General features: G+C 40.9%; 3 protein-coding genes across 3 annotated transcripts in view; all 3 read right to left on the bottom strand.

The window, feature by feature from the left end:
* Positions 1-1015: 1015 nt before the first annotated feature.
* LOC131239095 (uncharacterized) lies at positions 1016-6617 on the bottom strand. The gene is made up of 3 exons (XM_058236651.1): positions 5768-6617; positions 1190-2235; positions 1016-1153 (listed from the first exon to the last, which is right to left on the bottom strand). The coding sequence occupies exons 1-2, from the start codon at positions 6555-6557 to the stop codon at positions 1295-1297; spliced, it is 1731 nt and encodes a 576-aa protein (XP_058092634.1). The 5' UTR covers positions 6558-6617; the 3' UTR covers positions 1016-1153; positions 1190-1294.
* Positions 6618-10051: 3434 nt separating this feature from the next.
* LOC131239094 (pentatricopeptide repeat-containing protein DOT4, chloroplastic-like) lies at positions 10052-12223 on the bottom strand. Its single transcript, XM_058236650.1, has one exon. The coding sequence runs from the start codon at positions 12221-12223 to the stop codon at positions 10052-10054; it is 2172 nt and encodes a 723-aa protein (XP_058092633.1).
* Positions 12224-12948: 725 nt separating this feature from the next.
* Positions 12949-24930, bottom strand: part of LOC131240781 (probable starch synthase 4, chloroplastic/amyloplastic) — a 32182-nt gene continuing 20200 nt past the window's right edge. Inside the window, exons 6-16 of the mRNA XM_058239243.1 lie at positions 19469-19591; positions 19291-19366; positions 19026-19210; positions 18736-18930; positions 18585-18656; positions 16452-16661; positions 15597-15722; positions 14241-14390; positions 13862-13923; positions 13683-13758; positions 12949-13550 (exon numbers count right to left, since the gene is read on the bottom strand). Coding sequence (XP_058095226.1) covers positions 13374-13550; positions 13683-13758; positions 13862-13923; positions 14241-14390; positions 15597-15722; positions 16452-16661; positions 18585-18656; positions 18736-18930; positions 19026-19210; positions 19291-19366; positions 19469-19591 — 1452 coding nt within the window. The 3' untranslated portion in view covers positions 12949-13373. The remainder of the gene's footprint in view (positions 13551-13682; positions 13759-13861; positions 13924-14240; positions 14391-15596; positions 15723-16451; positions 16662-18584; positions 18657-18735; positions 18931-19025; positions 19211-19290; positions 19367-19468; positions 19592-24930) is intronic.

Genomic DNA, 24930 nt, shown 5'->3' with positions numbered 1-24930 from the left:
TTGTCATTCTCCTCACATAGAATCCATTAAACTTCAGTACAGTGTTCGGCCCGCCAACACCCATCCGAGATCCATATGAGCCCAACACGTGTAGGAGTTTACTCATATCCTGTGCAAACGCTGGCTTGATATATCTCACGTACTGTTTGTAACTGTATATTCTGGCAATGAGTAGCCCACTCTAGAGATGGGTAAACTCCTTCCCTAGTCTTGATCGTAGTCCAAGGAGGATGCCCAACTCGGGTTCCATTGGGAACTCTGTCCGATAATGTAAGTGATAACTTGAGAATCCATTAAACTTCAATTGACCTTCTTGAATGAAAGAAAATTAAATATATATAAAAAATTCCTATTGAAACCACGGTTTCAAGATTGTGACTCGGACTAGTGACTTGTCATATCTCAAGTCACAACTCAGCCGAGTCAAGTCTGGCTCGTGGTGTCAGATCAGATTGGGTCTGACTGAACCCAAGGCTTCAATCCATGTTTGGATGGTATAACTCAAAAATTCGCAAATCAGATGTTTATAAATGTTGGATCAATAGCCTTAAAAATAAATAGTTAGGGAGAAAACAACAATGGCCCGAAATAACGTCAATGTATGCTGAGGCAAAAAATGAAGCGTGGCCTGAATTTTATAGCAACCATTCAACTGGTAGCAATCAAATGAACAATTGTAAAGAAGATGGTCCATGCATCTAATTCAACAGGCGAAATCAGAAGGTTTGGATCATCTGGTCAGTGTTATTTTCTAGCTATGTTCCATCTACAATATGGCCCACAATTTGGACAGTTTGGATTGGTGAGTCATGACAAACATTCATTTGGTTCTAGCCCAAAGCTTTCTAGATTTTTTAACTTTTGATGATGTCTCTAAAAAATCAGAGATTGGAACTGTCCATCCGTATCCTAACCATCGGATCTTCAATAGCACGAAGAGAACCCTCATGCTTTGAAAATCCTAATCCACATTAACCCTTTTGATTTGAATGGCTAAAAACTGATTTTAGTAAAAAAAAATAAAATTGCGATATTAATAATATTAAAAACGGTTTTAAACATCTTGATTAGCAAACCATTCTGGGATTACATGGGTCTCAACCACAAATGGTCATCATGGTCATTGATTCAACCATCTCAAAAAACAATCACTCTGATACAACCACAAAAAAAAAGGTAGTACATGCACGGAACTGGCGTTTCCCAAATCAATGACCTTTTCTAATATACATTTTCAATCCACACACACACTCACAACACTTGGAATTAATTGCGAGGAGACAATGTTGTTCACTCATTTCCCTGGCACAAAGTTGGTAGCATAAGCCCATGCATTGTTGTTCACAGGATCGGCGAGGTGGTCCGCCAAGTTCTCCAATGGGCCCTTGCCGGTCACGATCGCCTGAACAAAGAAACCAAACATCGAAAACATGGCCAATCTCCCATTCTTGATCTCCTTCACCTTCAATTCTGCGAATGCCTCTGGATCATCAGCCAGTCCCAATGGATCGAAGCTTCCACCCGGGTAGAGCGGATCAGTCACTTCCCCAAGCGGCCCACCCGCAATGCGGTAGCCCTCTACGGCGCCCATTAAAATGACTTGAGTAGCCCATATGGCTAGAATGCTTTGGGCATGCACCAAGCTGGGGTTACCCAAGTAGTCTAGACCACCCTCACTAAAAATCTGGGCGCCGGCCTTGAACCATACAGCCTCGCCGAACTTAACACCGTTGCGAGAGAGTAACTCAGGGAAGACACACCCAAGTGCGCCAAGCATGGCCCACCGGCAGTGGATGACTTCGAGCTCACGGTTCTTGGCGAACGTCTCAGGGTCGGCAGAGAGACCGGCGGTGTCCCAACCGTAGTCACCGGGGAATTCACCGGTTAGATAGGATGGTGGCTCACCAGAGAAGGGACCCAAGCACTTGACTCGGTCCCGGCCGTACCATGGGCTACCAGAAGAGATGGGCTTGGGCTTGCCAGAAGTCTTTCGCATGGTGACACGGCCTTCGCCGAGGAGTTCAGAGGCGGTGGGGGAGAGTTTTAGGGCCTTCCCAGACAATGTGGGAGAAGAGAGGGCCATTGTAGCCATGGTTGCAACTTGCGTGTGAGGAGTGAGGACTGAGAATGTGATAGAAAATTGAGTAGTGTTGAATGTGGGGAAGAAGGGAGGCTCAAATAGAGGTGAGACTAGGAAGGTCAGATGGGTCCTTATCTTTGGAGATTTCTTCCTCTCTTTTTATTGGCTGATGGATTTTTGGAGGGTTGAGCTTGTTTGGCCACTTGGCACTTCCTAGGCCAGGCATTGCACTAGATTCTTTGGCACGCGAGTCTTCCTTTCTTTCATGGGCAGCCTCTCATTGGATATTTGATTCTGACAAGTGGTGCCAATCATTCGATTATCTAGACCGGTGATCCGTTGTGCCCAACCATGGATGGGCCATGCATAAAAATCCTACCTGAAAGGGCAACAATAATCTTACATTTATATGGCATACAGATAGATGGTTAAGAAGAGAAACACAGCAACACCACACATTCATTAGAAAAGGTACCAAGATTGGTAGCTGGGACCTTGACCTGGGATATTTTTGTGGCAAGATTCATCCATGGTGGGGCCCAGCAGAACTATGGTTTGGATTACTGAACCATGGTCCACGACCCCTGTTGTCAGAACTGGGAACGGCGTACGATCTGCAGTAGTGAGGGTCGTGTATCATATAATTTGTGTCAGCCATTTTATTTTTACCATAACCGTGGACGGTCAAGATTATTTACACAAAAGTCCAATAAATAATTTCATCCATCTATTTTTTGGATTGCTCATGATTCTAAAGAAAGACTTTTGTTAGGCAATAGCAACCATCCCATCCATGGCTTAGAAACCGATGGCTATAGTAAATTAAGGCCAATGGACAGTTCAGATCGATTAATTGGATTGTCCAAATGCGCTGGTTCAAATAGGTAATGCGCCGAATGTGCTTAAAGCATTCTCCCAAATGTAAAAATTACATTAATGGGGAGTTCCCAGCCACAAGTAGGTGGCTTTTAGGACCTGTTTGGATCTTAAGTTATTTTATATGAGCTACTTAAGCTTAAGGTAACTTGTTTTTTATTTATTCAGCGGATAAATATGTTAAGCTAAAAAGTAGAAAAGTATATTTGATTTCTAACATCACATAATTATTTATTCCTTATTTTGTTTGGCCTGCCTTTAATGTTCACTGTCTATCATGTGAGACCAACTTTTAATGTGGACCGTTCATTATGTTAAACCCACCTTAACCCTGTCCTCAATGTGAATTATTCATCGTGTAGGGCCTACTTTCAATATGGACCATCCACCTTTTGAGGCCCACCTTCAATATGGACTATCTATCATGGGAGGCCCACCTTGGATGTGGGCAATCCATCATGCGGGGTCCACCTTTAATGTGCCCATCCATCGTGTTGGGCTCAACTTCAAAGTAGGCCATCCATCATGTGTGTCCTCCCTTTGATGTGGGTCCTTTATAGTTAGGGGCCAACCTTCTTGTGGGGCCCACCTTCATCCATCATTTGGAGCCCACCATCAAGATAATTGTCCATGAGAGAGAGAGAGAGAGAGCAAGAATTTTTTAAAAGAGAGAGAGAGGAGAAAAGTGAGAATAAGAATTTTTTATTGATGGTTGTACCTAGCTTTTAGGTGCCCAAGTTACTTTTAAAATGATGTTTCCTCAAACTACACGCAACTTAAAAAAGAAAAAACAATAACACTTTATTTTACTTATTGTTGAAAACAAGATGTGATACATCTTATACTTCTTATTACTCTTGTCCCAGCCTTGCTAAGCACATAAAAAGGACCAGTCCTCACTAATCACCCCATCCATCGCAGTGATGGATGCTTCATTTTCCATGATAGAGTGGAATTGTTGAGTAGGATTCGTGTAGTTGACACTAATTAGTTGAGATAAAACTTAAATGATGATGATCTTATTGAACTTATAAAATCATAAATATAAATTTCTTTTATCATCGGTAGGCCATCCTATCATAGTCAACATATGTTTGTATGGCCTTCCATGAGAATGATTGGGTGAAACAAGATTTGTAAAGCCAACCCAAATATATAGATAAGGACATTGTTACCGAAATCATGAAGCAATCCAAACTATAGGTCATTCGTGATATGGATCACTAGTTTTAGGGCCTGTTTGGATACAACCAAATAAGTTACTTTTTCTACTTACAGCAGTAGATAAGTAACTTACTTGAGATATGCGCGCAAGTTCTGTTTATGATCAATTATAAATAACTTTTTTTAAATTTAAAGTTACTTAATCACTTCAATTTAATAAGTAGAAATCAAGATAAGTTACCTAAAGCATTAGTAATAAGTAACTTACGATCCAAATGCTCCTTCAGGGCTTGTTTGGATACCACAAAATAAGTTACTTTTTCTACTTAACAAGAGTAGATAAGTAGCTTTTTGGAGATAAGTTTGGTTTGTGGTCAATTATGAGTAACTTTTTATTATTATTTAAAGCCACTTAATCTCTTCAGTTTAATTAAGTAGAAATCAAGATAAGCTACCTATTTCACAAGTAGCTTATCTTAGTTTCTACTTATTAAGAAGATAAGTATGTTTGGCCAAAAACACACTTATCAGCTTCTCCTCTCTATCTCTCTCCTGATACCTCTCTTCAACAAATTATAAAAAGTAGAAAAGTGAAAAAATAATAATAATAACAACTGAAGCGATTAAGTACTTTTAAGTAAAAAAGTGACACCTAATCATTAACCAAACTTATTTGAAACAAGTCACTTATCTAGTGCTTTAAGTTTTATTTTTTACTTATTTGGTGGTATCCAAAGGTGCCCTTAGTGTCCTGAAATCATGGTTCTCTACTCTTACTATTTGATTAAATTGTAATAAATTTATATTTATAATGTAGAAATTTGTACTAATTTATTCAATAGCATGCATATAAATAAAAATATAATACCATGCATGCAGTGATCTATAATAATAACACTCATCATCCTCACCTACAACAATAACTCTTCATATCACATGTAAATTGCAAATGAATTTATATATACATAAAATTATATTGCATACAGTATCTGTATCGGAATGACCAACATAATCCTACCCCAAAGCTAACATACCGTGTATAAGAGGAAGTAGACTAGTAATTCCTTGTGAAGCAATTTTTTTCTTTTTTCTAAATATAATTGATAAAAGGAAACAAATCATTCCATCTTCTCGCTGGAACGAAATTCCTGTTCTTATGTGGATTTTCGGTTGTTTCTTGGATGTCTGGAAAATAGCCCATACGAAAATGTAATCCCTAGCATTTGGGCCATTGAAAATTCCTTGGGAGGAGCTACCTTTCAAAATCTAATGAATTTCCTACCAATGGTCTGCTTTTTTTTTTTTAATTCCCACTTTTTGTTCGAACAGTATATATAATTCCAGGCAATTCTTTCCCGGTACCCCAAGAAGGTTCTAGCTTCCACCTAATTACAATACCCAAACATGAAGAACATTATTTTTTTAGAGGATTTTGTTTCCATAAAAAAGAAGCTTTTCAGGCATTACATTCTATGATATCTATAGAATTAGGCTTTCATGAGAGTAGTTTAGATAGAAAGAATGATAGACATAAACATTAAAATCCAGACAGTAATACACAAAACAAACTTCTCTTTCATTAATCACTAATTTACAACAACGATCTCGAATTCACACACTCAAGTGATAAAAATTTCCTTCACTTGCCGGGGACGAAGTTAGTAGCGTAAGCCCACGCGTTGTTATTGACGGGATCGGCAAGATGATCTGCCAGGTTCTCAAGTGGTCCCTTGCCAGTAACAATGGCCTGGACGAAGAACCCAAACATAGAAAACATAGCCAACCGTCCGTTCTTGATCTCCTTCACCTTCAGCTCAGCAAAAGCCTCAGGATCATCAGCAAGCCCCAGAGGGTCGAAGCTTCCACCAGGGTAAAGTGGGTCAGTCACTTCACCAAGTGGCCCACCGGCAATACGGTAGCCCTCCACGGCCCCCATCAAGATAACTTGGCTGGCCCAGATTGCCAGAATGCTTTGAGCATGCACCAAACTGGGATTTCCCAAGTAGTCCAAACCACCCTCACTGAAGATCTGGGCACCAGCTTTGAACCACACAGCCTCACCGAATTTCACACCGTTGCGGGAAAGCAGCTCAGGGAACACGCACCCAAGTGCACCAAGCATAGCCCATCGGCAGTGAATCACCTCAAGCTCACGGTTCTTTGCGAACGTCTCGGGGTCGGCGGAGAGGCCGGCGGTGTCCCAACCATAGTCTCCTGGAAATTCACCGGTTAGATAGGATGGGGGCTCACCAGAGAAGGGGCCTAAGTACTTAACTCGGTCGGGACCGTACCATGGGCTGCCGGATGCAACGGGTTTGGGCCTGCCTCCGGTTTTGCGCATGGTGACCCGGCCTCCACCGAGGAGTTCGGATGTTGATGGGGCAAGCTTGAGGGCCTTTCCAGCTAATGTGGGAGAGGAGAGGGCCATTGTAGCCATGACTGCACTTGTTGTAGGTGTTTTGTGCGTGTGTGAATGTGAGATTGTCTGAATTGGAGTGAGGGAATTTGGGGAATTTAAATAGGAGTTAGAAGTAGAGAAGATTAGATGTGTCCTTATCTTTGGAAATCTATATAGCTCTTCTCATTGGTGGATGGATTCTGAGGTTTTGATTTGGAACCAACCATTTGGCACTCTCTACACCAGGCATTTCCAAGATTCTTTCTTTGTATGATGATTCTTCTATTGGTTATGTTCTTGTGAGAGCAAATAGCAACATTCCACGTGGCATTTTAAGATTACTCTACCGGTTGGGTTATCTAAACCAGAAACGTTGAGGGGATTCGTGCAAGGAAAGATGGAAAGAGGGTATTCGTAGTGATACGAGCTAATTTGGTACACTTGTGTGGGATCAGAGCTGCTCATTAGGTGGGGGCTACTTAAAATGCCAAGACCAAAAAACAAATCAAGATCGATAAGGTGGGCCACAGTTTTTAAGTCGAACATAGATGTTGGTTTTAGTTCTTCAACTCATCTATTTTCTCAGGGACCCACTTGATGAGTTGGAAGGCCTGATGTTTGGGCCAGGGCTTGTTCACGTTGGGCCCTACCTAAAGAATGGCTTGGATCTCGTACAAGTGTTCCACATTAGCTCACACCACACGCCAATTATCTCTTCTTCAGTCTCTCCTCCCGGGAATGGTTTTAGTACTGGAGCCTGGAGGCGGATTGCCCACTCAAAGCGTACAGAGTAAACTCTGTGGCGCCCACCGTGATTTATCTATCTTATCCATGCCGTCCATCTGTTTTACCAGCTCATTTTAGAACATGAAACCAAAATTAAATCATATCCAAATCTCAAGTGGACCACACCACAGGAAACAGTTTGAATTTAACACCTACCGTTGAAAATTTCTTGGGAACGATAGAAGTTTTGGATCAAGCTGATATTTGTGTTTTCCCTTATTCTATGTCTTTGTGACCTTATAAACAGGTTGGATGATAGATAAACATCACTGTGGACCCTAGAAAGGTTTCAACGGTGGATGTCATTATCCTGGCTGTTTCCTGTGGTGTGGTCCACTTGAGCTTTGGATATGCTTCGATTATGGGCTCATGCCCTAAAATGAGATGAAAAAATGGATGGACAGTGTTACATCCACGGTGGGGCCCACAGAGTTTACTAAGCACGCAACCCTCTCTGGGCTTTCTCCTTATACCTGGTGATATTTCATTACAAGCAGGACGTATGTGCAACAATACATTTCATTAAGATTGGCGAGTTTGTCGATCAATCTGGACCGACCAACTGATAGCCCACCTCATGGATGAGCCTATTGTCAAATGCTACAAAATTGGGAATTTCAAACCATTCAATAGATGTGATTTTTCTTACATACCATTACTGTTAGTTTTCTTAAGCTCCCAAATTTCCACAACAGATGAATTATTTTTGAATTTCAATTTTTAGGCCATGCCTCATCCAATGGTGGTCCACTAATTGAACGGTCCAAATCCAAGCAAAGCATGAGAATCAATGGGTTTTGAGGTTGATGCCAGTTCACAAATGGTAATCAACTGCACAGTGGATCCAAAATCCAAATATGACCTTAATCGGGAAACATATGACTTGATTTATTTGATAAATTAAATATTCAACCATATTAAAATTTCTGGACGCAGGGCTCTGTGGGGGCCACAATGATGTAAGTGTTTTATCCACGCCGTTAATCGCTTTTATCAAACCATTTTATGATATGAACCTAAAAATTAGGCAGGTCCATAGCTCCAGTGGACCACACCAAAGGAAGCTGCAGTGATAATGACAACTACTGTTGAAACCTTTCTAAGGGCCACTGTGATTTTTTTTACCATCCAACATGTTAATAAGGCCATGTAGACGTGGATGAGGTGAAAACACAAATATAAGCTTGATCCGAAACTTCTCCATCTCCCAAGAACTTTTTAATGGTGGAAGTTCAATCCCGACTTTGTGGTTCAATTAAGAGTTGAGCCTGCCACATTTTTTGGATCATACTTTAAAATGATCTGAGAAAAACAATGAACGGCGTGGATAAAACACTTACATCACTGTGTGCCCCACGGAGCCCTGCCCGGACGGATCACTGTTCGGGCGGGGTAGGACGCAATCCGCGTCTAAATTTTCTGATATCTTTTTAACGTGGGGTGCCGAGTCGGTGGATCGGTGACTATGGGGCCCACCTTGATGTATTTGACTTACATCCAGGCCGTCCAGCGGTTTTTACAGATCATTTTAGGGTTTGATCCCAACAATGAAGGAGATCCAAATCTCAGGTGGACCACACCACAGGAAATAGTGGTAATTGACCAGTAAAAACTTCTTTTGGGTTAGAAAAGTTTTGGATCAAGCTGATATTTGTGTGGATCCTTCACCCAGGTCTTTCCGGCCTTATCAACAGGTTGGATGACGAATAAAAAATAGGCAGCCCCAAGAAATTTTTAATGGTGGATATTCAATCACCACTGTTTCCTGTGGTGGGATCCACCTGAGATTCGGATCTGCTTCATTTTTTTAGATCATAACCTAAAATGAGCTTTCAAAACAGATGGACAGTACGGATGTAAGGAACATACATCACGGTGGGCCCCAAAGTCAGGGATCCACCGAAGCCGTGCCCGTTGAATGTACCAATTGGGTCACACTTGTATATAACGAATCTATACCTTTACCTTGCACTATCTCTGGAGCGTGCATATATTTAGGCTGGGACCCAATACTAGGTGGGCCACTGCCTATCTGAAAAGCTGGTAGGGTTCTCTTCTCGTTGCTACCCTGTCCCACCTTTATAATATTTATGATCCTGCAGGTGGGCCACGGCTACCAAAATTTCTCCCAGTTTTTCATATTAATTGTTGCTTTCAATTGGATATAACTTCTCTCACTTAATTGATGCACTTGTTGTCTAGTAACCTCCAATCCTAGCCTTCCAAGCAATGATATTTGGGAGCCCCACCTGTTCTTTAGATGATAGACAGCTACGAACCAATGACTCCAAGCTATAATAATAAGCTCCACAACAACTGAGAGAGCAAGCAAAACAGAGAATTGATGAAAAACCTGCCTCACATACTCTTCTTTTATGACTTGTGAATTATCCACATTTCAAGTCTAACAAATACAATGGTCTTGTAACCAAATCTACAACTTCTGCAACGCCTCGGAGATTGCTGGTTCTCCATTGTTAGCAAAGTCTGCCAGTTATGGGAAATCAAACCATTGAATTTGTAAAACATGGAAGCCTGATTTTCACTTGACCATTTGCTTTGGTTTAGCTATATTCCAACCAAAGGTCTTGTGAGAAATCTAGAGTGCTTCGAAGCTACTTGCATTCAGTTCATTCAGAGTGAACCGCTCCCATTTGAAACTCTTTCTACATTCATGAGGACGATGAGATAATGGACTGACTAGAACTCCCGTCAGGTCTTTCATCTACTTTTATTATCGTTTGGATTTACACATCTTCAACTGAAAGGACAGTGGGAACATAACCAGCATTTCTCAGTTGAATGGTAACCTTCTCCAATGTGTTGTATATGGCTTCACTGTCAGGGTGAGAGATGTCGCCTGCTGAAAATACATGGACCTGTCTATTCACCTCAATCCAACTGCACCCTGGAGATTTTTTCAGTCCCTTACCTTTGATAACAGCCTCGATCCCCTCTGCTTCAGCCCACCTCCCTGCAGAATCATAGATGTCTGATAACAATAGATAATTTCCAAAATTCTGAGGCTCCAGTTCGAAAAGGCGGGCGGCCACAATTTTGCCAAGCTCTAAATTCGAATGCATCTTGCATGCTCCCAACAGAGCTCCCCAAATTCTACGATCAGGCTCAATCAGCATTTCTTTTATGAATTTATATGCCTCGTTTAGCAGCCCAGCACGGCCCATTAGATCGACCATGCAAGTGTAATGTTCTAACCTCGGGACAATCCCATAGACAGGATACATTTCATTGAAGTATCTCCACCCTTCCTTGACCATTCCCTGATGGCTACAAGCAGAAAGTACGGACACAAAGGTCACATGATCGGGAGCCAAACCCGCTGTTTTCAATCTTTCAAAAAGAGTCAATACTTCTTCACCATAACCATGCATGCCATAACCACCCATCATGCTTGTCCATGTGACGATATTCCCAGGCTGCAAGCTTTCAAAAAGATACCGTGCACTTCCGATGTCTCCACACTTGCAATACATGTCAAGTACGGAGGTCCCAGCAAAAACATCAGAATCTATTCCTCTCCTGAGCAAAAATCCATGAATCTCCTTACCTGGTCCTAAAGAAGCCATGTGAGCACAAGCTGCAAGCACGCTCGCCAATATGACTGAATTGGGTTTCAACTTTTGCCTCTGCAGTTCTCGTAGAAGGTCGAGTGCTACATCAGCATAACCGTTCTGAGCATAAGCAACGATAATGGCACCCCAGGCTAGGATATCCCTATCAGCAACTGTGTCAAAGACAGATTGTGCTTCTTCAATACATTTGCACTTTGCATATAAATCAATCAGAGCAACATCTACAAATGGGTCCTGCCAGAACCCATTTCGGATCGAGAATGCATGTATTTCTTTTCCTTTACAAAGTTCTTCCAAATTCGCACAAGCCGCTAAACCACTTGTGACAGTAATGCTATCGGGCTTCATCCCTTCTCTTTGCATTTGCATGAAGAGTAGCAAGGCATCAGAGGCATAACCATTCTGATTATAGCCACCAATCAAAGCATTCCATGAAACGACATTTCTTTGCACCATTTTATAAAAAATTCGGCATGCTAACTCTAAGCAACCGCATTTTGAATACACATTGATAAGTGAATTCAAATTCATAACCTCAACATCTAGCTCATTACGAATCATGAGCCCATGAACCTCCTTCACCAGACAAAGTTCAGAAACCGAAGCGGCAGCTGAGAGGAAATGTAAAACCGTCACTGAATTTGGTTGAATCCTATCGACCTGCATTTGGCGAAACAAACCCAATGCTTTATCCAAATGACCATTTTGTATGTAACCCGCAAATAAGGCATTGTAAGATGCAACACCTCTCTCTGACATTGCATCAAAAGCTCTTTGAGCAAGTTCAATATTCCCTGACTTGGCATACATGTCGACAAGTGATGTGCCCACAAAGATGTTGATCTCCAAACCACATTTGATCACGTACCCATGAACAATTAGTCCAAGCCCGACGGCCAGAATCGAAGTGCATGCTTTCAAAATACCAGGAAAAACGAAGCTGTCAGGGTTGACACCTTCCACCAACATTCTGTGAAAGAGCTTGAGTGCTTCAAGGTATGACCCATTTGAAACATACCCTCTAATCATCGAGTTCCACACGACAACGTCCCGTTGAGGAATTTCATCGAACACTTGTTGAGCATATTCAAGACTCCCACAAATTGAATAAGTCCGCACCAGTTTGGATGTAAGAACTGTGGAGTGGGTGAATCCACATACAAATAAGAGGCCGTGGATTTGTTTTATTTCTGAGATAAATCCCCTTCGAGTGCAATATTCCAACAAGTCAGAGAAATTGGAAGTTGACAACCTGGCCGAGTCATGAGGAGTTAATTTGGGTTTGAAGGCGCGGGGTTGAGGAATTGCCTGGAGTGCAAAACCCATCTCAGTACAAGCGTTTCAGATGTCTTTGGGATTGTTCATCCAAGAAGATCTGGAAAGAAATATGTTAGAAATCTCTCTCTCTCTCTCTCTCTCTCTCTCTCACGCATTTAAAAATGATGATCACCTAGCGTTTTCACCTTTTCACCATAGCCCCGCAGCACTCATGTAATAGAAAATCCAGACCATGCATGTAGTAGACCCTGTCGTGAATGGAGTGAACCACAAGAAATCAAACCGGTTGGATAATCCTACTTGTCCCGAGATTGGAGCAAAGGATATCTATGAAAAAGAAGGCCCTGTTGCCGATTTCAAAACACTTGCTGAAAGTCCGAATTTGGTTCACACATCTGACCCTGCATCTGATGACTGGAGCAGCTTTATGGACAAGTAATCTGCACGGTAGGGCCTACCTAATGCACGGCTTTGATTTTTGGGCCATCAATATCCACAGTGGGGTCCGCCAGATGAACTGCTTGTAGCCAATCAAATATGCGTGCGCTAATAGATAATGCTCTTTAATTGCTTAGGGACAGATTTGAAGAACCCTTCATTCCCGCAAGAAGGAATGATAATTGCTAGTGGTTTTTTTTTTAAAAACAAAACTTCATCATCATTTGCATAAAAATTAAAAAAATTAAAAAAATTAAAAAAAAGGAGGGGGGGGGGGGGGGGGGAACAAATTGGGGGTTATTTTCCTGCAAATCTGAATACTAGTTACTAGGAACTGCTGCCTAAATGTATTTGTATTGATCAAAAGCTTGTATGACAGAAACAATATAGAGGTACATCAGCATTGCCTGTTCGAAGGAGGAAAGTATTAAAATCGCTTCAACATTTCTTGGAGGGAATACAACTAATGCTTATTGTGTGGGGTATACACTGCCCAATGAACAAAAGAATTAATCCAAAATATACAAAAAGGATAGCAGGCTCAGGTACATGAATGCAATGCACCTTCACAACCAACTTGGAAATTCTTTTCATCCTCTGTTAGCAGGTATTTTATCCTGTCATCCCCGAATCATTGCATGAGGAGGCGAACTCCCAGAGAAAACCCCAACAACTAAAATAAGGTTCTGAGAAAAATTGCACTCCAGTACAATGTCTTCTGCTGTAGTGTGAGATGGAGAGCCTGGCAGCATCAAAATGACTATACACGACTTGCTGCTCTTGCTCTAGCCACAGATTTCTCATAAAGCTCTTCATACAGTGCAGCAGAAGAATCCCAACTGAAATCTATCTTCATGTTCTTCTGGACAAGCTGCTGCCAGCTTTCATTATGTTTCATGTATTGGTTAAATGCCCGTTCCAAAGCTCCGTTTACTCCCTAATGAATTGTTATGGCAAGAAGCTTATTCAATTCAGTATGGTTGAAAATGTGGGATATCAAGAAAAGAAAATAAACAAATATATGACGAACACCCAACAAGAGGGTCGAGAATGATTGGGCATAAACCACCTGCTCATCAGCATTCAAAAATGTAAAGCCATTGCGAAATTGAGGTGGAATCATATCATCGTCAACATCGAAAACACTGCAGAAAACAGTTGAAGAAAAATTAAACAATGACAACCAAACAGATGTCACAATGCAAATGACAAAGGCCTATGGTGAAAGTATTTAAAAAGAATACTCACCTGTCATTTAACCCTCCAGTTTTTCTCACGATAGGCACAGAACCATATCTCATGGCTATCATCTGTGGAAATTAGAGACTTCAGGTTTAGAATTAACTTGATCGTACTGGCAGATATTCTGCCACAGCAAGATGGCAATTGAGTTTCTCAAGATGCAACTTGTTCAGGCCAAGCTGGGTATAACATCTATAAATTTCTAGAAAGAGGATCCTTACTCATGCCTCAGTGATAGACTCACAAGAGTTTCAACATGAGGTCATGGGTTCGAGTACCAATTGTGGTGAAAAGCCACTGTGGTGAGTGCGTGGGTGTGTGGGGTGTGAGTGCGTGTGTAAATAAATAAATAAATTTCTAGAAAGAAGGCTTAGGATGATAATACCTGTGTGAGGCCACAAGGCTCGAATATTGATGGGATTATGAACATGTCAGATGCAGCATAGATGGAGTGTGAAAGAGCCTCGTCATATTTTAATATCAACCGAATGTGAGGGTTGCTCTTGAAATGGTTTGCGATACCTTCAAACTCCCTCTACAAATGAATGTACAATGGTCAGTTGGAAGTCATGGTGATTTTATTTTATTTTTTTACAACAACCAACATCGAAAACAGACTTTAGCAGTTTGACCATGAAACTAGGCTACAAACTCAAGCATATGAGAAGACAAATAAGATTTCATAACTGTGAATTGGATTTATTTTCCACATTTTGATGAATCCAATTTGTATGAATGCCAGGAGAAACCAATAGGCATTTTCCATATACTGTCCGCAGAATATTTAACTTGTTCAACCCTTTAATAGGAGTACCGCCTCCTAAACTACCGTGCAGCCCCAATTAGCTTTTACAGTTTACAGCGCATGTCTTGCACAAGTTAACCAAGTCTAGACTTTTTCTTATGAATGATGTTATCTAAAAGTCAAATAAAACAAAATTAAATATGGCAGCTCAGGCGCTACAGGAGAGTAACAACATTGCTGATCACAATTCACCCTCTCGTCCCTCTGTTCTTAGCTAAAAATTAGAAAGATCGCCTGCCTCTCTCCTCACATGACAAAAGGAAACACTCGAAACAGAAGAATTGCTGAAATTTTTTGAAATGACAGCACTTCTAGAACCCTCAGACACTTGAGCTTCATGTTAGATTAGGCCAGGACAGATGCATGGAAGGAATCAGAAAGATGGAGATGAAGCAACAGAAATCCGAGAAGCAATCTGATGATGGAAGGGATTTGGAGTGAAATTGGGTTCTTGCATGTCATTTTTATGGAGAATACGGAATTCAAATGAAGAGTGAAGTTTGATGATGATGATGACAACTTCTTTTTTTCCTTTTAACTTTTTGAAAAGTAACTAGTCAAGGACATCTCAACTCAATCACAGGAATTATGAAAAAAAAAAAATCATCAGAAAGACACAATGATACACCCTGAACCAACAGACCTACGCCATTCACTAGTAGCAGACATATACAGCTCAAAGAAAAAGTTCTCTTATGAAAAGTAATCTACATTTGGAGCTTAGAGAACCTCATCAGCTAAATCTATCCAAAATCCATTGAAAATAACATATGAGAAATATAATTTGGATCTACATTTCACAGCATTTACATGATATTTTTTTTCGTTCCTTTGGTTCAATTGATAGTCACAATGGAGTTTTGCCAGTTCAGCTTTTGTTCACAATAATAAAAATAAAGCATGAATGTTCCAATGATGCAGAGAACATAATGTTACTTGAATATGTAGCACTGGGCTTGAACCCAAAAGCACAAACTGCCCTCCTAACTCCAATGTTCGGTATATCGCATGCCTGATGAGATGGACACCCTTCTGCGGTACCAGACGCGTAATGCAACCAACCTATTTCACGAAACATTACAGAATTTTCAGAAAAAGCATGTCTACAAAATATCATGGTCTACCCATCAAGAAGCTGATAAGAATTCAACAACAGGTTCCAGTATGATTATAACAGATGCTATATAATCATTGAGAATCTTAAAAATTGATTAAAACAAATGAAAGAACACAAATTAAACAAGTGTACATAGTTGAAGTACATAATGGATTAAAATGAGGAGCATGGGAGCTTGCTGTTGGGCAGGGTCCAGCTCACATGCTCAACACATGGGCATAAATGCATAATGCATAAAAATTCTCCAGCCCGACAGCAAGCTCCCATGCTCCCACTCACACCCTACTCCCAGTTTGTGCCAAGTTTCAATAGAATGGACAAGGGTCTTAATTGGCATGAAGGAGATTAAAGTGATGTCATAACTTGATAGCTTAATAAACACCCCAAAACTGGACAAGGGTCTCTATTTTTCAAATTTATGATTTGGCTTCTAAGATAAACACTTCATTTACCCATGTTTTTAGAGAGGTGAATGATTTTGGGACTTGCTGCCTAATAGATGTCTTATTTGATGCTTGAGCCACAAAGATAACAGGTCTTAAAAACGCAAGTAAAAGAAATTTTATTGTAATTCACATATATCATTCCTGGCAACAGCTGGTAACTTATCAGTTTTTAGGTGCCTATCAGATAACGATGCCGATTAGAACAGAAAAGACAATTTAGGTGACTACCAGCGGCTGTGTAGCATTGGCAGAGGAGAGCTTTAGTTGCTTTCTTAAAGCGTCCTTATTCTCCGCTTTCCCTTGGAGATCATCAGCATGGTACTGGACTCGGAGAAAAGTATCTGTAGAAGGATTCCACGAATCCATATCAATCCCATTAAGAATTCCAACAAACTTTTTGGAGTGAGAGTTTAATGTTCCATGGAGGCCCTGTCCTCCCTGCAAAGCAATAAAAGATTGATCACATACCAGAAGAATGGGAAGCATGCATTTAAATATATCATGATAAGATATAAGACATTGCTTGTGTTTGAGGATCACCCTCGCAATCTTATTATCTAATTTTTGTTCTATTGTTAATATTTCTGCATCACTTTCAGATCCAGATCTATAAGAGATCCCAAATCACATTAGCTTGGCATGTATTTGTTGTGTCAAAATGGAAAGCAAATCGAGCAAATGAAGTACAAAATGTTGTGGCCTGAAAAAGGTGATCTATTGCGTTTGAAGTAAAAAGGATATCTGATATCCACATAAGAAGAAGAGGAGGAGGTTTTAAAAAAAAATTTAAAAAAAATGATCAAGACTAGGTTTTCATTCATATAAAATGACAAATAGCTGACCCCAAGCAGTGGGGGGATAAGGCTTAGATGAGACAATGATGATTTGTGACTGGGAAAAAGAACAATGACAACATTGAAGTCAACATCTAGGCAGGTAGGGGCATCAGATTGCTGTGATTTTTGTAAGGTGTCCCTTGAAGAGAACATTGGATTGAAGGGATGGTCAAGATCAAGTGGTCGGAATGTGCAAGTGTTGCAAATGCAAGACTAGTGTAGGAAGCTTCCATATGCCACCAATATATAGAACTAGTCCTCATTCTCCTAATATTCAAAAACAATATATTAGTCATTGAAGCTTTCTAAATCCCCGATCCCTCCTTTGGTCGCATATCAACCACCTTATCTCTACTTCACATATTAAGGTTTGATTTATTGAATAACACCTTTCTTAATATTGATAGCATAGATCCGGTGGGGAATCTTCAGTTCAGCATTCCAATGTGCAGATTCTGGGGTTCTCTATTTACCTTGGAAGTTTAGGGGATAAACTATTAATGGAGGAAATTCCATGATGTTATTGGTTAGGCATCAATGAGAAATCCAAGTCCATAGAAGCTTGTGTGCACTGTAAAGGTTTGACTAATTCCCTTCTCTACATTGATAGCATGGATCAGGTTGAGAATCTTCACATCAACATTTTAATGTGCAGATTCAAGTTTCTACATTTACCTTGAAAGTTTAGAGGGTTCCATGAAAGCTATTGATTGGGCATCAAAGGCAAATTCAGGTCCAGGGAGGATTGTGTGTGTTATCAACAAAATCTGGAACTCAACTTCATCCACCGATGTAGTTTTCTGACATGTAAAATGGGAGGCAAATGAGGGATTAGCTTCTAAGGCTGTAGATCCAGACATTTTTTCTGGAAGCTGGTCATATCTGTAATTTGTTTGCGCTTCATTTTTGCTTCTCTGTATTTTTTAGGCTTTGGCCTCTTATCAATAAAATTATCACAGTTTCAGAAAAAATGGGAGGCAAATGAGTTCGTTGATGCATTAGCCAGAGGAGGCAAAAATAGACTGCCCTTATGTATTTGGTAATCTCTGCCCTTATCTTAGGCTGTACTCTCTTCTTCTTTCTGTGAAGTTGCTGCTTATCAGGAAAAAGAAGAATGTTTATATTTTGTTTTTGTATCACAAATACTAGTACTTAAGATCTTTTATTTTCCTATGTTTTTCATGTAGTCCTCATCACAGTAATCAGCAACTTCCCCTGATGAAGTATGCAACTATAATGCTATTCATTTCTAAAAGAAAATAGCACAACAACTTACTGAGATTTCATGTCAAAGTTTTCAGTATAGACAATCTGGATATCCATGGTTCAACAGATGCAATTTGGTAACTGAGATGTAGCTGAAGAAAGCTGAGTCAGTGGTGCTTCCTAAGAACTCGGGAACTAGATCATTCATGAACAATTACAAAGCCCAAGTATCAAAGATTCATCAAAGGAGCGGCGTCTTGAACCACTACATACATAAAGCAAGGGCACTAGAACTTTCATTTAAAGTTTGTAATCGTACCTCTGCAGTTCGCACTTCCTGGGCATAAGTTGGAGATACTGTTGTTACAATGTTGGAGAAAACAATCGCACCCTAAAGAATGGGAACATGTAAAACACACCACACCTTGATGCCTTTTTCTTAATTCAAATGAACCATTGAAATCAATTACCTTAATTGGATTGACTCTATCATGTGATGCATTGTCCTGCATCCTATCAGGTCTACTCAGCTGGTGAACATCAAGGCCACAGGATGCCAACTCTGAAGCAGGTGCTGTCCCCTGATACTCAAAATTGTGGCATGTAAAGCAAATTCTAGCCGTATTCAAACCTCTAGGAGCATACAAATCCCAATAGAGTGGTGCCTGAGAAGTCAAGTTTACTCATTAGAGGGGGAAAAAACATCAGAAATTATTTATGAAAAGGAACTAGTGAAATTCTAACTGTTGCCAGTGCATACAACAAACGCTGTCTGCCAGTCATGGCAATGGATTATATCTGGTTTCTTGCCAGCTCGAAGAAGCAATTCAAGTGCTGCACGGCTAAAGAATGAAAAACGCTTGAAATCATCATTCTCTCCATAAAATTGTCCTCTCCAGAAGAATTTAGCCGGATGATGAGGCTCAATGAAATAGACAGGAAGACCTGTTAACAATTCTAATCAACATGAATCATAACATCATTTGCAAATGGAAACTAAGAATTAATGAGGAACTATCGCTGACCTTCGACTGTTCCAACCCAAATTTTATTTTGGAATAGCTGGCCATCAAAATACGACTCCAGCACTACATCTAGGGCCTGCAAGAATAGTTAGGATATGAAATGACACAGAGTTCTTCTTGAAAAGCCAAAAATAATGTGAACACCCACCTGGCTAAAAGCCAAAAACAATAAATATACCTTTAAGTTACCAATACGATCATATTGCATGCAGTCATATTTTGGAAGAACAATTTCCACAAGGTGTCCTCTCTTTTGGAGTGCTTTACCAAGGCCCGCCACAACATCCCCCAGACCACCAACCTTTGGAGAAATTGCATAATGGGTTAGGAACTAATTGCTAAACTGAAAGTGACATCTCCAAACTTAACCAACTAAACAACTTAAACCAAAAAGAAAAAAGAAAAATAAAAAATAAAAAATCTTAAAATGTAGCCATTTACATTTTCGTCCAGGAATTTACAATTAAATGATAGAGGAGAAATGGGCCTGTTTCAATGTACCAACAATCCATGTATTTGCACATTCTACCTTTTTTTCTTTGAGAATAGATGATTTTATTTTATAATGTGAAGTCGAAAGTACATGATCTAATCTACCCCATATAGGGGTGTACACGAACCGAGCTAGCTCGTTAGCTCGCTCGACTCGACTCGAAAAAGCTCGATTCGACTCGGTTCGAAGCTGAGTTCGAGCACGAGTCGAGCTGATTTTTTGAGCTCAAAAATGAGTTCGAGCAGGCCCCAGCTCGACTTGGCTCAGATCGAATCTAGCTCGAATCGAACTCGGATCAAACCAGTTGGGTGACTCGGTTACTTTTCCATTGATGTTGCTCACCAACTGTTTGATAAAATGACTCAACGAAATGTGGTTGGTGGCAAGGAAGGTTTGGCCGGTGGCAACCAAGGTATGTACATTAAACAAATACCCTCTCTCTCTCTCTCTCTCTCTCTCTCTCTCTCTCTCTCTCTCTCTCTCTTTTTTGTTTTTTATGTTACTTAGAAGGTGTTTGATAAAACACCTGTAAAACCATTGCCTCTGTTTGTAAAACAATGGGTTTTTGAAATTGCAATTCAGGTGTTTGTGGAAATGCCTCAATGGCGAACTCAGCTCAATCTTGGCTCAAACTCGGCTCGAGCTAGCCCGATCTACTAACCGAACCGAGCCGAGCTGACTTCGAGCTGAGGTCAGCCAGTGTTCGAGCCGAGTCGAGCTGAGGCCAGCTCGACTCGATTCAACTCCATGTACACCCCTAACCCCATTAGAGGTGAACACGAGTCGAGTCGAGTTGAGTCGAGTATTGCCCTGCTCGTGCTCGCGCTCGGTATGCTCAGCCCCAGCTCATACTTGGCTTGGCTCGGGCAAGCCCGAGCCGAGTCGAGTACGAGCAGAGTCCAAGCAGATTCCGAGCCAAGTTCGAGTAGAGTTTTCGAGTGCCAATTGCCATACAGTTTTCTAGCCTCTAAACCTGACTTGAACTTAACTCATCTTCTCTCATCCATAATGAGAGGAGAAATGGGAGAAAAATCAGACACTTAAGGGTCGTTTGGCACCATGGATTCAGGGAATTTGAGGAGATTTCAAATCCCTTGGTTGTTTGGCATCTCAAAGTAAATGGGGGTTTCAAATTCCCTCACAGAGTGGTTTGAAATCCACTGTTAGAGCTTAGATTACATCTAAATCAGTCCCAAAATATTGCATTTTTTTTAATTTGTAAATGTAACTTTCCAAAAAAGGCCCACTGGATAGGTGCTTACCGGCCGAGTTGCGGCAGGGACCGAACGACCGGCACTGGAGAGGGCAGGATTGAGCAGCAGGGACGACCAACGGCAGGGACGATCTACCACACCGGACGAGCACGGACGAGTGGCAGGGAGGAGCTGCGGCACTGGGCGAGCAGGGTAGGGACGACTGGACGAGCGGCAGGAGGGAGAGAGGGGGAGAGAGAGAGACATAGAGAGATAGAGAGAGAGAAGGAGTGACGTCCGAATGGGGATGGCCGCTGGGCGTTGGTATGGGGGGGTTTTGAAGTTTGAACGGGCGGGTGTGAAATGCTGGTCGACTACCGAGTTGAGTACGTTCATGCTCGTGCTCGGCTCGTACTCATTTCGAGTACCTAAATTCTACTCGTACTTGGCTCTAACTCACTTCGAGGAGAGTCGAGTAGAGTATTTCCAAGCCGAGTCGAGCGAGTAGACGAGTATTTTCGACTCGTGTACACCTCTAAACCCCATACATTGGCGAGGGGGGAACCAGGCAGCCCTAAAATTGCTTGAAAATAAGCAGCAAAATCCAACCCTGAACTACAAATCGTCCCAATTTCTGAGCACAACTATCTTTGCATATGCTACCTGTCAACCTCTCCTTGAATTGAGGGACAAAGTGTATACACTCCGGCAGGACCATGAAATGCAGATGGAGACATCGGTCCTATCATTCTTCTGTCAAAGCCAACCCAAAATAGGTAACGGTACCCTATCTTGCTTATTTTCTCGCTTTTATGCTGCTTGTGTGGGCTATATGATGTAACACTGAATCTATCAATTTTGACAATAACTAGAGGAGCTTTGTTTGCAAGAAGAAAAGGGGAGAAGGAAGAAGGGAAATTGGGGATTTGAGGGGATTCGATTGTAATTTGGCAATTAAACCCCGCCCAAGCGCACACGCAAAGGAGAATTCTCGCTCAAAGGCCTCTCTATTCTCTTACAATCTCAGAATTCAACTATTTATATCAATCCCTGTAACTTCTCTGAATAATCCATCAACTAATCCAAACTTCCTAAGTAATCAAAGAATTAAGCTCCTAAAACATACTTAGAAACACTAATGACACTGTTTTACAACTAATCACAACAAACCAAAAGAATCTCAACAGAATTACCCACTTAAGAAACCAAAATAGTTCAAACCAACAAACAGAAAATGGAAGTGAAGGTCGGTGGAACGCAGATGAACCTTCTCTGCATTCCAGTCACCAGCTTGCTAGAACACAGAAAGTTTCTCTGCACCCAGCTGATGGGGACATCAAAGGACCTACTCAGATGTACTAGAGACGGAGACGATCACCTACATTAGCATAGCTTTCTTTATAGATGGGAGACAAGTTCCAAATGGAACCCGCCAGGCCATTTTGAAGACCCCACATGCATTAGACGTATATCAGGGAGACCCCACCTTGGGATGATGCATGTGGGCTGCTTAGGAGACTATTTTAGTCATAGGATTTCTATTTCGTGTCGATCCGACCGTTGGATCTTGTCGATCAGACCATTGAGCCACCAAATCTTTTAGATCTAAGCCCCTTGGACTCTAATCTTGCTTTCTTTATGGTTTTTGGTATTTTTCGGAGTTATTTGATCGTTGAGATTGATAATATATGTTTTAGTTTTCTTATTTTGGACGATGGGCCACTTTACTCAAGTGAGTGGCATAGTTGTAATTATGTTGGATTTTAATTTCAAAATTTTTATTATAAAAGCACGGGGGGGTGGAGTTCCAACCCTAGTAGTGTTATTGAGAAGAAAAAAAAGAAGGGTGGAACTCTCATGTGTAAAGGATTTTTACTCCTTATTTTCTAGGGTTTTTTTTTATTAAAAAAATTTAAAAAAAAAAAAAAAAACCCTCCCTTCCAATTAAATTGTGAAAGGGTAGAAACTTGTTTGGTGGTGGATTCCCCAAGGTACGTCCTTCATCTTCCTCTTCTTCGAAAGGTAGTCTTTTTCTTACATCCTTCCCCTATCTTCTTCGAAAGGTATTCTTCTTCTTCTCCTTTTATCTTCTTCTTTTCCCTTCCATTACAACCTTCTAAACCCTAGATCTTCAATTTCTTATTTTCTCCAATTTCTAAAAACCTTAATTCCAAAATCCCCAATTCCTAGAAACCTTAATTCTATATATTTCAGATTTTCCCCTTCCTAACCTTAATCATAAAACCTACAAATCTGTCCATTGAGTGTGGAACGTGACTATGCTAAATTGGAAGCTCTATCCTTCCATCGGTCCTAGTTTTAATTGATTTATGTGATTTCTTAGCATGCGGGCAAGTGATTTAAGTTAAATCAGATTTTATTTCCTATTGTTTACTCTTAATTAATTGGTAGGTTAGCATCTTTTGTTAATTGAATTACTTTATGGACTCTTTCATAATCTCCACGTTGCATGCTAGTATTAAATCATGTGTCCTACATCAAATTTGGTATCAGAGAACGAGTTTAGCATAGGATTTTTGTGTTGCATCTAGGTTAGAGTCACATCTAGGGTTAGTAGAGTATGCATTGCATATAGGATCATATTGCTGATTTTTTGTTGGAGTATCTTATTGCTGAATTTTCAGTTCACAGCCTCACTCATACCATTGCTGAAATTTCAGCATAGTAATTTCAGGTTGTCACATTGTTGAATTTTCAGTTTGTAATTTTCGGATTACACCCGTGCTAAATTTTCAGTTTGGTACCTTTGGATTACTATCTTGCTTAATTTTCAACAAAAGATATGAGGATAGCGACTTGCTGAATTTTTCGGTTAGTGTGTCTAGTGTGATCCCTAGGTTAGTATTATCATTGTCATCACATTGTCCTAGGACCCAGAGTTTCTTTTAAAGTGTCCTTGTGTATGCCCACTCATTCAGGACGTGGCTTTGGTCTACATCCCACTATGAATCTAGAGCAGATTGACAAGGCCCTTAACGCCATCAACAACCGTCTGACGGCTATTGAAGCGCACAACAGGACCACCACAACCCAATTGACCGTGATCAATGCGCGTGTCAATCGGCTTGAAGCCTCCCTTCAGGCAAACCCCGACACTCGGGAAGATGTCCAATCACAAGTTGGGAATCAAGTTGAGACTGTGCCACTTGCAATTATTAGCTGCGCCTTAAGCCAAAATTGTAGAAAGTGATGATTGGCGCAGGGATTCAATTTTTCATACTTATGCCAAGTGTGGTGGCAAAAACTGCAAGGTGATCATTGATAGTGGCAGTTGCATCAATGTGGTATCTACTCGCACCGTGGACCGCTTAGGTATGCTAGTCGTTCATCACCCTCAGCCCTAGCAAGTCTCATGGGTTGATGCATCTTCAATTCTGGTTTCTCAGTGTTGTCCTATTCCCATCCAGTTTTGTTCCTATACGGACACGTTGTGATGTGATGTTTTGCCTATGGATATAGGCCACATCATTTTGGGCAGGCCTTGGTTATATGACATGGACGCAACACTATTCGGTCGCTCAAATACGTGTTCGTTTCTGTATGGAGGCAAAAGGATTGTCTTGAAGTCTCTCCCACCCAAAAGCATCCCTAAAAAAGGAGGACGTCAAGACATGTGGTCCTGAAGATGTGACGAAACTCCAGCTTGAGTCTCTTCCTATAGTTAATGCAAAAGAGTCTGAAAGAGAGACTAAAACTAATTTGATGTTGTATGCCCACATGGCAAGTGAGGTCACGCCTAAGGTTATCATGGAGATGCCACCTGAGGTTACACCTAAGGGTAGTGTAGAGTTACCATCTGAGGTGAGTCCGGTATTGGAGGAGTCCAGTGTTGTTATTCCAGAGGGCATACCGGATAAGTTTACACCCGTGCGGGACATTCACGCATTGACTCTACCAAACCTTCATCACAATCAAATGAGTCCTGGAGAGGAA

The sequence above is a fragment of the Magnolia sinica genome, chromosome 3, assembly GCF_029962835.1.
Source record: "Magnolia sinica isolate HGM2019 chromosome 3, MsV1, whole genome shotgun sequence".
NCBI classification, from domain to species: domain Eukaryota; kingdom Viridiplantae; phylum Streptophyta; class Magnoliopsida; order Magnoliales; family Magnoliaceae; genus Magnolia; species Magnolia sinica.
The sequence above is the reverse complement of the archived record's forward strand: the minus strand, read 5'-3'. Positions and strand labels throughout refer to the sequence as shown.

Bases quoted from the DNA above. Each gene is read 5' to 3' on its own strand.
- LOC131239094 (XM_058236650.1), bottom strand. From the start codon at position 12,223: ATGGGTTTTGCACTCCAGGCAATTCCTCAACCCCGCGCCTTCAAACCC.
- LOC131239095 (XM_058236651.1), bottom strand. From the start codon at position 6,557: ATGGCTACAATGGCCCTCTCCTCTCCCACATTAGCTGGAAAGGCCCTC. The intron at 2,236-5,767 runs GCAAGTGAAGGA...GCCAATAAAAAG, and splicing joins CGCTACTAACTTCGTCCCCG to AGAGGAAGAAATCTCCAAAG.